This window comes from Leptidea sinapis, chromosome 7 (genome assembly GCF_905404315.1).
Source record: "Leptidea sinapis chromosome 7, ilLepSina1.1, whole genome shotgun sequence".
NCBI classification, from domain to species: Eukaryota; Metazoa; Arthropoda; class Insecta; order Lepidoptera; family Pieridae; genus Leptidea; species Leptidea sinapis.
Window position 1 is genome coordinate 12350331 of NC_066271.1, and position 13913 is coordinate 12364243.

The 13913-nt window shown below is 35.7% G+C and overlaps 2 protein-coding genes and 1 long non-coding RNA gene across 8 annotated transcripts in view; 2 read left to right on the forward strand and 1 right to left on the reverse strand.

Annotated features, from left to right (window-relative positions):
- Positions 1-5515, forward strand: part of LOC126965241 (fatty-acid amide hydrolase 2-like) — a 40401-nt gene extending 34886 nt beyond the window's left edge. For both annotated transcript variants that reach the window (XM_050808737.1, XM_050808738.1), the window contains exon 12: positions 4014-5515. In XM_050808737.1, the coding sequence (XP_050664694.1) occupies positions 4014-4163 (150 nt within the window). In that variant the 3' untranslated portion in view covers positions 4164-5515. The remainder of the gene's footprint in view (positions 1-4013) is intronic.
- A 541-nt stretch (positions 5516-6056) lies between these two features.
- On the reverse strand, positions 6057-6808 carry LOC126965270 (uncharacterized). The gene is made up of 2 exons (XR_007729510.1): positions 6677-6808; positions 6057-6599 (listed from the first exon to the last, which is right to left on the reverse strand). It is a non-coding gene; the product is annotated as an uncharacterized LOC126965270 (long non-coding RNA).
- A 3133-nt stretch (positions 6809-9941) lies between these two features.
- LOC126965239 (fatty-acid amide hydrolase 2-like) overlaps positions 9942-13913 on the forward strand; it is a 28124-nt gene continuing 24152 nt past the window's right edge. For 2 of the 5 annotated variants that reach the window (XR_007729501.1, XM_050808733.1), the window contains exons 1-2: positions 9942-10247; positions 10782-11048. Coding sequence is in view for 4 of the 5 variants with exons in the window: in XM_050808733.1 (XP_050664690.1) it covers positions 10203-10247; positions 10782-11048 (312 nt within the window). In the remaining variant the exon portion in view is untranslated. Of the gene's footprint in view, positions 10248-10515; positions 10624-10672; positions 10697-10781; positions 11049-13913 lie in introns of those variants that run through there. The other 3 variants (XM_050808734.1, XM_050808735.1, XM_050808736.1) reach the window with 3 other exon arrangements.

Sequence of the window (13913 nt, forward strand, 5' to 3'; positions counted from 1 at the left end):
GCGCCTACGCCTGCGAAGGCGGTGTGTGCGTGTCTGTGTCGGTGTTTGTGTGGGTGTCGCGTTCGCAATGGTGATGTCGTCATCCGGGTCTACCGTTACGTGTCTGGGACGTCTTATTGGGTTGAGACTATGGTGAAGGGGGGTGTACCCGCATGCCTTCCTAACCAAGATGTTGGGATGGTTAGGCGCCTTGTCAAAGAAGCGTCGCGAGATCTCTTTAAAGTGTTGAGCTATTGTCGGAAGCTCTAGGTCGCGGTGAAGGTCAACGTTTCGGATGAACCACGGGGCTCCGGTTGCCATGCGCGTGAATTTATTTTGAACTACTTGCAAACGACGTAAGTAGCTCGGTCGGGTGTGCGCGAAAACGACGCTTGCGTATGACAGTATGGGCCGTACGATGGTTTTGTACAGCGTCACTTTGTGTTTGAGCGGAAGTTTGCTTCGCCCACACACAAGTGGATAAAGGCGACTGAGGACAAATCTGGCTCTATTGCATACCGTATCAATATGTTTCTTGAAGTTCATATTGCTGTTGAACGTGACTCCTAAGTATTTGTAATCCTTCACCCACGGTATGGGTGTTTCATACAGTTTAATAACGTCAGTCGGTTGTTTTTTAGCGCGGATGCTATTCGCGTTACCGAAGAGTACCGCTGCACTCTTGGTGGGGTTCACTTCAATCCGCCATTTTCTGAACCAGTTGCCTAGTTCATCGACGGCGGCTTGAAGCACTTTAATGTTCTTGCTCAAGGTTGAGCGGTTGGAGCCGAAGTAGAGTGCCGTGTCGTCAGCGTACTGAGCGAGCTGGACACTCGGAAACTTGGGAATGTCGCTCGTGAAGAGCGAGAAAAGAGTGGGAGAGAGGACCGAGCCCTGTGGCACGCCAGACCTGATGGGTCTGGGTGAGGATAGGGTGCCCTCTACTCGATATCGGAAGGAGCGATCGGTAAGGTAGGCTCGAATGATGCGCACGAGCCTGTCTGGCACTCCCAGTTGATACAGCTTGAATACTAAGCCGTTGTGCCATACCTTGTCGAAGGCCTTCGCGACATCGAAAAACACGGCTGCCGTGGTAGCGTGAAATTGACGCGGTATGAGAATGTACTCGGTGAGTCGGTGAGCCTGCTGGGGACACGAGTGAGCGGTTCTGAATCCGAACTGTATGTCGGGTATCAGGTTAAGCTCCGCGATGTAATGATTAAGACGCGCGAGAATTAATCTTTCGTAAAGTTTCCCGATCGAGTTAATTAACTAATAGGCCTATAGCTACTCGGATTAGCTTTAGGTTTATTGGGTTTTGGGATACCGATAACAATGGAATCCTTCCATTGTTCGGGGAACGCGCTGTTAGACAATAGAATATTAAAAATGGTAACCAATAAAGTAATAAGGGTCGAGGGTAGGATTTTAAGAACCCTATTGTTTATAGTGTCGGGCCCCGGGGCCTTCTTGGAGTGAAGCTCCTTAATGATTAGTTTCACCTCTTCGTAAGAGGTGGGTTTTATTACGTCGCCTGAAGGGCTCAGAGCGGAGCGACGTTCAACTTCACGATCAACTTCGTCAACGTGTGTCGGGTCGGCTGCTGCATTTGGAGAGCACTGACTCTCGAGACTATCGGCGAGGCATTCAGCCTTCTCATCGTCATCGAGCGCCGGCTGCAGTCCCGGTCTGTCCAAAGGAGGCATGACAGTGGGCGGCTCCTGTTTGATAATAGAGTGACATCATCGCGAGGTAATCCCTTTCACCCGAGCACAAGTCGAAGAGATAGCAAGTGCGCAAAACCATACAATCTTTTTTTGTAATAGTATTTTATCTACACCCATGCTTCAAATCCTCTATTAAAGATTCTAAAACAGTTAGCTTATTGCCAACATTAAAACGACCAATGTCCTAATAACCATTACATCATCCAAACGAGTGATGTGATGAAATTCAGTGCAACATTATATCATCCGTTTTCATAATAACACTCCATTTGGATGATATTATGGTTACTAGAACTGTCTTTTTTAATGTTAGCAGTAAGCTCACTGTTTCAGAATCTTTTATGGGATTCATGTTATGGGTGTAGATAAAGTCTTACATGCAACTGTTGATAATTAGGTATTAAAACACTCATGTGACACTTATCACCAACATTCATGTTTTAATAACCCTTATTACACAACAGTTGCATAAATAACAGCTATAAACATAATAATATTTTCTTGTAAAGTTATAGGCAAAGTAAAATAAGAGTTCACGAAACTTTAATGAGGTACTTTAATTAGTAAAGGTAAAGTTCAGTACTATAGCAGTAAGAAGTGGTTTACTTTGGTGTTCTTTTTTATGAGAAAAAGGAGCAAGAAGAGCCAGATGGTAAGTAATAAGTAACTTACCCTTATGGTAAGTTATACGCCCTGCCCATTACAATGTATTGACCGTTCAGGATTCTTGAAAAAAGTATGGACAAAAAAAGGGGTAATCTTTTCTTGTACAATATTTTAATCTAAACACATGGTCGCATTCGGTCCGACCAAACCATCGGACTCCGTCCGGTACCGGACCATATTAAATGGTACAAAATCTGAAATGAAATGAAATGATTTATTTGTATGAATCGTGGTAACATAGTTGTTAACAATTAATTGGTGTACAGCACAATTCGCCAATATATCGGCATACAAATATTTGATTGTCAATATTGGAATATCATATTTAATTTATACTTATACGTTCTTAATACACATTACATAGCTTTAATTCAATGAGATAATATAAAATAAACATTAGTTTGTAGGTACCTCTCAAAAATTACATTTGAATACTATTATTTTTGGCTAAAGAATTCTTTTAAACTATAAAAGCATTTATCTATTAGCCATAATTTTAATTTTTTATGCATTAATGTTTTAGGCATCTCTCTAATATTCTTTGGAAGGTGGTTAAATACCCTAATACACATAACATTTGCGTTATTTTGATGAAGCGCTGTTCTACAGTATGGCATCAGAAGGCGAGTTTTATCTCTTAATCCTAATATGGAATAGTCCTTTGCTGGTTTAAAAAGTTCACCATGTTTTTTAATGAACATACAAATTTCTAATATATATAGACCAGTAAGCGTTAACAGACGGTGCTTTTTGAATAATGGTCTACACGATTCTAGAGGACTGACATTGCATAAAGCTCTTATACATTTTTTTTGTGCCAGAAAAACATTTGAAATATTAGTGGAGTTTCCCCATAGTATTAACCCGTACCGTAAAACTGACGCAATATAACCGTGGTATGCAGTAAGTGCAGCATTAAAGGATACAGTTTGTCTGAGCCTTCTTAAAGCGAAAACGAACTTATTTATTTTGCCTGCCACTGTATCACATTGAGCTTTCCAGTTACAATTGCAATCTAATATAATGCCTAAAATCTGGTAATATTAATAATTTTTATTAAAAATTATGATAGACAACGCGACATATCATCGAATATTTAACCAGTGGGAGGCTCGTTTGCGCAGAAAACTGGCTGGATTATGGGTACCACAATGGCGCGTATTTCTGCCGTGAAGCAGTAATGTACAAGCATTACTGTGTTTACATCTTATGTCTCAAGGTAACGAGCGCAGTTGTAGTGCCGCTCAGGATTTTTGGGTTTTTCGATAATTCTGAGCGGCACTGCATTGTAATGGTGAGGGAGTAACTGACCATCAGTTGAACGTCCTGCTTGTCTCGTCCCTTATTTACATTAAAAAAAAATATGGTCCGCTACCGATCCGCATGCTATGGTTCCGCCGTACGGAATCCGAATATGTGTTTAAGCAATTACAACCATCAAGTTGCCATCGTCCAACTATGCAATACACATTATGACGGTAAACTATAGGGAAGTCTACATGATCTGACCGACTCGTATTTGGCCGGTATTTTTTGATGAATAATTACCAATTCTTCTTATTCAATGTTTTGCACAACTTTCACCAGATATTCAGGCCAAACTATATCATAATTTTATCTAATGATGCCTTTTGTTGACAGGTACCCCTGGGCACTAATGGCCAAGGACTTCCTATTGGTATCCAAGTCTTATCAACACCATACAATGACGCTCTTTGCTTGGAGGTCGCAAAATATTTAGAAAAAGAATTCAGTGGATCTATCATGGCGTGTAAGGTAAAACAGAAATAGAAATCGCCCAATTTTTGTACGAACTCGTTCAAACGTCCCAGGATAACTAGTTTAACGGGGTGTTCATTGTCGGACACGGTTCTATTCATACAAATTCACTCGGATCATTTTTGTTGTTGGAAATTTTTTCTTCTGATTTCATTTTATGATTTTGTATTTCGATCATTAACCTATTCATTTAAATTTCTTTATAATGTTAACCAGAATCCTAGTGTAACCCTTTGCTGTCTAGTAGCTAGTAGCTCGTAACGATATCCGCACAGTCGGCCAGACAGGGTTGAGCAAGTCAATTACCTACACATAATAGGTAATAAGTCTAACTCAACCTGCCTACTTTGCATTAGGTAGATAATATTTAATATCTTGTAATATAATCATGTTGTCTAATGTGTAATGTTAATGTTGCCTATTTTGATAAGGTAGGAAAGAACCTACCTACTTCAAACAGCTATTAAAGATGAGAAAGCAGAGAACATATTATTTGTAATATACTTGCCGACCCGACGGACGTTGTACCGTCATTGACAGTGTTACCTACTTGGCATGAGCGGATATAGATGGCTTTCCATAAAAAAACCAACCAAATTTTAAGTCTGTGGGTCTTATGCTTCCAGAGATATATCGAGAGATACATATATGGAAATCTCTAACGGCCGTTCCCAATATTCAGTCTACCTCTTACTTGAGATAAAAATCGTAACTATCGTTGACTTTTCTGTCCCAATAAACTTATCGCCGGTAATTCACCTTATACGTACAATATAAATCGTACGTTCAATTCACGCGTACCAAAATAAATCGATAAGTATGTCTTATACAGCTTCAGATTATTGACAGCTAATTACTGACAGTAGAAGGTAGTAATTTATCTGTAACTGTACATAGTACCTATATTGGGAACGGTCGTTAGATTATACATAATTACTTACCTACACGTTTCATTTTGAATTTAAGCAACTACGTAGTACTAATGTATTTACCTCTTTTTTGTATATAACATCATTGATTTACCTCACAGATTAGTTATAAGTAGCTAGTATAAAAAAATTATATGCTTAAAGTAACCGACAGTTTAATATAACCTTGCCATTACAATGGATCCATTATTGCATAAATTATTATGCAAATGAATTACTAGGTTATCTAAATCTTGTATGAAAATTGTTTGACTGGGTCCAAACTCTAAATTCTTGACGTACGGAGTTTTGTATAAGTACCTACCAATTTTTTATAACGATAAGTTGGATGTTAAGAGTATATTATTTGTATATGATCATAAATAGCGTATTATATTTTAGTTTTTATACTTATGTGATTTTGTTATCTGAATAAACAATATATTTATTTACCTATTTACTGTTTTTCTTTTGCTTTTTATGCCTCGGTACCTGTCTTATTACCCTATGTGTTACTAACTAATTACTCTATATTCAGTGCCTGTTTACAATAAGTTGAGACCTATTGCGATCATGTCACACATGCATATCTGTAAAAAGTAAACACCTCCACAGATCCATACAATATGGTCCTTCTTACTTCTTAGCTTTTTTCAACTACGTGTCTCACTTCGTATATAAATATACTTAGTATACTCGTACTATTGGGCTGCTGAAGTTACACAGCGTGTCAAATCCAACCAGGTTTGAATTCAATTCATTTTTCAATTCAAAATCACTTCATTCATGTAGGTCACGGAAATGACACCTAAGAATATAAAAATTACGCCTCGTATGATAAAAGTATTACACGAGTATTTTAATACCTAATTTTATCAACAGTTGCATACAAGACTTCATCTACACCCATAATATGAATCCTCTAAAAGGTTCTGAAACAGTTAGCTTACTGCTGACATTTAAACAGCCTCCTGATTATATACAAATAAACTAAGTATTAATGAAAGAATTATTTATTTTAGTAGTAATTTACATTTTGTATAGTGCAATTATTAAAATTCACTTGAATATTATGTTGGAAGGTCCCGATCCCGATGTACTCGGCGGAATATTTATATTTACCACTTCACTATTCTTATTTTCTATGGAATTCGAAATTACATTCGACACGTGGATTTTGTTGGCTATAGAGTCATTAATGTAGCCCTCAGCAACAGATGTAGACCATCCGCCGTGCCGTTTTAAGCTTGTCATGTCTCCTCCGGGTTATGAAGTTGTAAATAGTTAGCAATTGTTTTACCCAAATTCCAGATCTGTATTGTAAAAAAAACTCGGATTGCTGCATGGATCCGGACGCAATGCTATATATTTTTTACAAATCTCTAAATATTTGCCCGTAATAGTAAATGTGCGGTTTGTCTTGGTTTTTGTATTATTAACATTGACCACAGTTAGTTTCATTTATCTGTAAGTCGGTATATAACAAAGCGTATAATTCTAGACGGTGGCATGCGCCCATGGTTCCGAATATTAGCGCAGTCTGAAAGAATAATATTGTAATTTATTCATCATATCAGAAGAAAACTAACATTATAATTAAGTAACTAAAGTAGATACCTTTATCGCTAAATATAGTTAATCAGGCGCTTGGCTTAAAAACCTATTTATTTCATCAGGTGAAAACGTTTTCGATTTCTTCCCTGTATAGCCTTCTCCTTTACGTTTTAACAAGGTACATAATTAATTTGGGATATTTTGAGATATCCTCGTTGTGATTAATACTCAGCGTACTTTTGAACATTGAGTAGGTCCATAGGGATGAAGATTTTCATTTCTCTGATAGGGCTTGAAAATAAACTAAAAGTACTTCTTCAGAAACTATTTACTACCCTATGATATTTTTCAATTGATAAAATCTTGATACGCTTTTTCATAACGCTTTCTTGATTTTTTCGGTAATAGTTTGTTGCAAATGTCCGTTGCAGCGTTTAAAATATCTGGCGGTGTGCTGTCAAAACTTGAATCGCTCATTTTTTTTACACAAAACAATAAAAATATCGAAGAAACCTGGCGGGGATTCAAATAACCTACTTTGTTTTACGGCGCGCGACGTTCTGGTAGTGTGGAACGCGAGTAAACGAAAATGTTCTTTTTTTGAAATTCATACAGATACCACGCATCGAGCAATAAGAATGTGACTGTCTATTGAAGCGCATGAAGGGATCGAAAAAAAAACAAAGGAGTGTTGCTATGCAATTCAGTACAACATTACAACACTCGTTTGAATGATGTAATGGTTATTACGACATTGGGTGTTATAATGTTGGCAATAAGCTAATTAATACAAAGGTTATTGAGTTGGTACAGTAGCTGCATCATCTACACACACCGCTAATAAATAAAGGTATTATGTGAGCATTTTATAAGCGATTAAAAGCAAATAAAAAAAAATATATATACAATAACTTTTAAGAATCTGAAGCTGAGCCTCCGGCAACAGGATCATCCTGCCACCACAAGCAGCTCCCGTTAACAAGCATGACGCTTGAGCCACCCATCGCCTCCCTCAACCATATTTTAGGGAAGGGGACGACTCGTCCCATGTCGCCGCCACAGGCAGTGACATTTAAGCGAGCATGACGAAGCCTTTTACGGGAACTCCAGCAAACAACAATAAAATAATTCTAATCTACATATCATGCAATACTCACAAAATACCTCTACTTACAATTTGACTATTCTGCTTAAACTTGTAATTAATATTATAACTGTATTAATATAATTTATAATTATTACATTTTTACTATCAGTAATCAAAAGCTCAATCCTTTAGGGTAATCAAATCAAAATCACTTTATTCATGCAGGTCAAGGAAATGACTTTTCTTTTTATATCCAGCGCCTTTGAGGGTTGATCTTTACTAAGAAGAAGAAGTGGCAAGAAACTCATTGTGACAATCACTCACTCAAACTACAAATACTCAAAAAAATGTAAATTAATACGTAAAAACAAGAGTTATTGAGTACAGTCATGGCTGACTATTACTGTATCAATAATAATAGTAGGCCATGGCATAGTAGATGCCATCAATCCACACACACCGTAAATATATATATATATATATAATGTTTAATTTTAAAACAATGAGGCATAGTTTTCAGCTACAGGATCATCCTGCCACCACAAGTAGCGCCCGTTCACGAGAATGACGTATGGGCCAGCTATCGCGTCCCTCCACCATATTTTAGGGAAGGGAACAACCCTTCCCACGTCGCCACCACAAGGGGTGACATTTAAGCGAGCATGATGAAAATTGTCACAAGAACTCAACCAAATAGCAAAAGAAGGAATGTTCATCTACAATATATTCAACAATACTCACTAAAAATTCATAATTATTATAATTAATATTATTATATTTCATTAAGGGTAGTTAAAGCTGAAATCTTTTAGAGCAATTCACACACAATATTTCGTATCATCTAAATATACAATTTTTCTATAAGTTTATGTTTAATAAAGGCTTTGAACTTTGAACATTTCCATTATGTTCTCAGGAAGCTTATTAAAAAATCTAACGCAATTACTTTATAAAATCTCATCATAGTTAACTATATATTCACGAGTTTCTCTCTCATACTTAAGGGTGCATCGTGTTAGTTTAGATTAGAGGTAATCAATTTTTTTAAAGAATGGATTGAAGAATTCAAATAAATGTTAAAGGAAATAATGTGGATTTAAGTATTAAAGTGCTATATTGGCATACTGGATTCTTCGGCTTAAAATAAAACCTCATAAGTGCGAGATTAGAGAGTGAAACTTTTTCCACATGACAACAAGAATTTTCTAGAAAATAGGATGTAAATGCTACGTAATAAGACAGACTCCTTTCAAAAAATTTTAATCCAGTAAATATGAAACGTGCAATGATATTTTATACCAATATAAGTTAATTTCGTGCCAATTAATGTTGCCAGTCCTAATATGATGACGTGTATAGGAATTAGGAATGTGGCGATTCTATGTATGTTGAGTTGTCGATATTGATATTTTACCTAAGCATTGGAACTTTTCCTGCTCCTGTCCGAAACTACTTCTGTTGGGTACTAGCATTATCCAAACTGTATAACATATTATTTGGAAGTAAAATTGCTTAGGTACGTGGACTTTTCAATATTCGTGGAGTATCCAAAAGTGCTGTTGAAGGCTTTTTTTTATATACTATTTCCTACGTGGAACTACCGCAATAGAGCTGTCAGATTTCAATGCTGTGTTTGGCACAAATGCGGCTAATGAACGCACCGTAAGTTTCCAGTTTAATCTCTTCTGGAGAGAAAACGTCCACATGAAGAATGAACCCCAAGGAAGACAAGCCATTAAGGTAACTAATAATGAATCGGATCGCAATCGAACATGGCTGACTCCAGGTCAAATTCATCAACAATTCTTTAATGATGGATGACGACAACATCCTCCGTACTCTCAAAACCTGGGTCCAACTGACTACCATTTTTCCGCGATTTGGACAACTTTTCAACATGGTTTAAAATTCTTCTAAAGAAGCAATGCTAAGAGTTTGTTGAGTCCAGCTTCCCAGAGTTCTAATGCAAATGTACCTTTCGATATGAGCCTGCCGGCTATGGCTGCGGACTGCTCAATATCCTTCGAGGAGTTTTTATCGTTCTATACCCAAAGGTTAACCAACGCGAATCCTATTGCTAAGAGCAAAGAATATGTAATCGTACAAGAGTCTGTCTGTCAGCGGGTTGTATCATATCGAAATCTTGTCAATGTCATTATTTTCGGTCAAACTTGCGAACTTGATTTGACATTTGACAGAAGTAGATGTTCATACTTCATTACCTACTAGTGAAAATTGAAAATGTAAACAGAAGTGAAATGTGAATGTGAGAGTTGTGAATTGTGAAAAACATTATTACCTATGATAAAAAATTAAAAATACCACTAAATATTGGATTTTATAGAGATTCTAATAAATATATTAGACAGGAGGCAAAATAAAGTACAAAGTACTGTTTTTTGTGTGGTTTTTGATGATAAAAACAACCACTACAATAATACTATAGTATTAATTGTGATCGTTACATTTATATTTTAGATATTGCTTTTAAGTTCTACAACTATGTCTAAGAAATTGGAAAATAATTCCAATAGGAACACGGTGGAGGTAACATAATCTGTTTTAAAATATATTTTATTAAACTTTTTATTGTTATAAATGTTACAATCTTACTGTTCGTTACAACTTTCTAAATTTAATAAAAACCTCGGGAACCCATCTCAATCTTACAAAATTCACAACAGTAGACCCTCAAGAATTATTTTTATAAATTAAATATGATGCCTTAATTAATGTCAATAGTTTCATATTTTAATAAAAAAAAAAATTTGACAATTGAATAGTTAAGAGATTGCAAATAGGCTTGTACTGCACAGTTACGGAATTATTCCATAATAAACTTCAAAAATCTGTCTTAAACTTTGTATATTATGTTCTGGTATAATTTATTAGTGAAGTGTTAGAAAGAGGCCGGGATCACAAGGTGAAGTTTGCATAGCAAGTCATGAATTACAATGTGAATTGTATATATATATTCTCCTATATATCAACACAAAGTTATTGATATTTGTCAATGATTTCTTTTTATTCGCCTTATTTTATTTATTATTTTCTCAAAAATGTTTGTTTTTCACATTGCAGGGCTGTAACAACAAATCAAGCAAGATTATTAAAGGGATTTTAATGAATTTACTCAAGCAATTTTTTTTCTATTTACGCATGTTGTTTGATATGACTGTTGATTTTGTGTATGGGTTATACTGGGATGGGCGCAGGAAGACTATTCCTCCTCTAGAGAAGAAGCATGCTATTCTTAAAGAGAGTGCTGTAAGGTTGGCTTCTATGATACGAAACAAGGAGTTGAAGTCTGAGGAACTTGTCTGTGCTTGTATTGAGAGGATCAAACTTGTAAGTATAAGAACTGTAGTTTTGAAGCTCGTGGTATAAGGTGTCTTATATATGAATAATCTTCTGTAGTATAATAATAATTAAGTATTGCTCCACTGTAAATATTTATTACTCAACTGTGAATTATCAAAATGATAAGACTACCTGTCTATGTAGTTTATGTCTATTTTAGATCAATTCTTGGAATAATCATGCTCTTTGTTAAAAGACTGCAGAAATGAGTTTTTATTACCATTTTTTTATTATTTATGGAAGAGAAGGAAAATTAAGGGTATGGGTCATCTGATGAGAAGTGATTACCCCTACCCGCACTCTCTTGCAACAAAAGAGGAAAACACTTATGGCTGTTCCCAATATTCAGTCTATCTCAGCTTGTGGCCTACTTGAGATAAAAATCGTAACTATCATTGACTTTTCTGTCACCTCATCTGTACAACAGCTGTCTGTCAATGGGAGGACATATAGCTTACCAGGGATAGAAGTTTGTATGGAAATTGCAATTCACACGTCCCAATATAGTTTGATAAAAATGACTTATCGAGTATATTGGGACAGTTGAAGGTAGTAATATATCTCTAGTAGGTAGTAATATATTGGGAACAGCCGTTAATTGAATGCATTGGTCAACACTTAATTGATGATGAATCATTTTTGAGAAAATAATTGATGTTTTATCTTTTCTTCTGTTGTAAGTTTAATTTACGTATTTGCTGTTCAAATATTTCCTGAATGATCAATCACCACTCACATAATATGTATGTTCATAAAAATATAGATACATTTTTGAAGAATTGTAATTATCACAAGAGTTAGAAACAGACTTGCTGTTCCAACATTGAAACTTCATAAAACTTCACTAATTTATGAGGAAATATATGTACAAATATATAATAAAGTCCCACATCATGTTACTGGTCTTCCAGTATATAAATTTACTTAAATTAACTTCATATCAAGGAAATTTTAATGATGAAAGTGTATTATAAAGTTCAGGAACATATATAGATAGTAAAAATGCATGGGTTGGGAATTGTTGACTAGGTGTACACCTTGGAAAAATAATCCAGTTGGGCAAGACCAATTTCGGGAAAGAGGTCACTCATTGAATCCAAATTGGATGGGCAGCATTTGAGAAGCTCCATAAAATCTTCTCGTCCAAAATACCACAGTGTCTGAAGACGAAGGTTTTTAACCAGTGTGTGTTGCCAGTGATGATATACAGAACGCAGATGTGGTCGCTAAATATGGGCCTTATGAAGAAGCTCATTGTTGCTAAGCGGGCAATAGAGAGGGATATGTAGGAATATGCTTGGAGTTTCCCTATGAGATCGAATCAGAAATGAGAAGATCTATAGGAGAACCAAAGTCACCGATATAGCCCAAATGATTGCAAAATTGAAGTTGCAGTGGGCGGGGCACATAGCTCGACGGACAGATGGCTGTTAGGGCAGTAAAGTCGTCGAATAGCGACCACGTACCGGATGGCGTAGTGTTAATAGGCCCCCCAAAAGATGGACCGACAATCTTGTTAAGATCACTGGAATAGGTTGGATGAGGGCAGCGCGGGACCGATCGTCATGGCGATCTTTGGGGGTGGCCTTTGTCCAGCAGTGGACGTCTTCTGGCTGAAGTGATGATGATGATGAAAAATGTATGGATACTATGAAAACTGTGAACGGAGGATAAACTTACTGAGTTTCTTGCCAGTATTCTCAGAACAAGGCCTCCTGGTAGTCTCCTAAATACCAAGAGGCCTTGTTTAACTGACTCATAAGTGTACAGATTTTACCTAAATAAAGAAATTTCAATTCATACAATGTACAGAATTATGTTTGTGAATTTTCATAATCTTGAAAGTGAAAATTCAGCCCACATCCTTCATATCTTGGATTGAAATGTAACTTGTGGATGTCACACTAAATAACTGCTAATGATTAACTTTACATCTAAAGTTATATTGTATAAAGATTGATTTGCATTGCAAATTAAACAAAATATTAACAGAACTCACAAAACTGCGCTTTGTTAACAAATTAATGCTAAATGCTATTGTTTATTGTGTGAAAATGTATATTTAGTCTGTTGTCTTGTTATTTATTCATATTATTTATAAACTTTGGCAACAGACCTTTGTACCTGACTGCAGAATACTAATGTATGCAAACAAGCTTTTGTATGACAGTAAGTTGATGATTAGGTTTTGAATTTTAATTTAACATTTTCTGATATTTATTTTGCTAAGTAATTATTCGTCAATTTTTTCATAAATTATTGCAGTTGGGTCTTTAATATTATTTTAAATTATTAATATTACATGTTCATATTTATTTAAGTTTCTATATATAAGAATATATATATACTACCTGACCCGTCAGAAGTTGTTCTGTGCATAATAAATAAAATCAGTTTTTTATGAATTTGTCAATAATATTTCATAACACCAAGAATTATTTTGTAAAATATGCTCCCTGACAATGACGTTCTAGATTATGTATAGAATGTCATTGCTCACTGTTGTTAACTATAATGAAATTGTTTCACAGCAGTACTGTCAAACTGTGCATCACTAACTTCCCTCACAGAAAATATGTCCATACAAAACATATATTAAAAATAAAAATAATTATGGGTCCCAAATCGAAACTACCCTATATCTCAAGATGGACTAAACTGCACTCCATGAAGTAATCCCCATTAAAATCCGTTCATTAGTTTAGGAGTCCATCGCGGACAAACAACGTGTCACGTAATTTATATATATTAAGATATATAAAATTCTTTTCAAAATGGCCTGCTTTGCCTTTAACACAGAGCATATGCTGTGTGGCCAGGAATCTATAGATTTGCCCACATTTTCCATGGGAT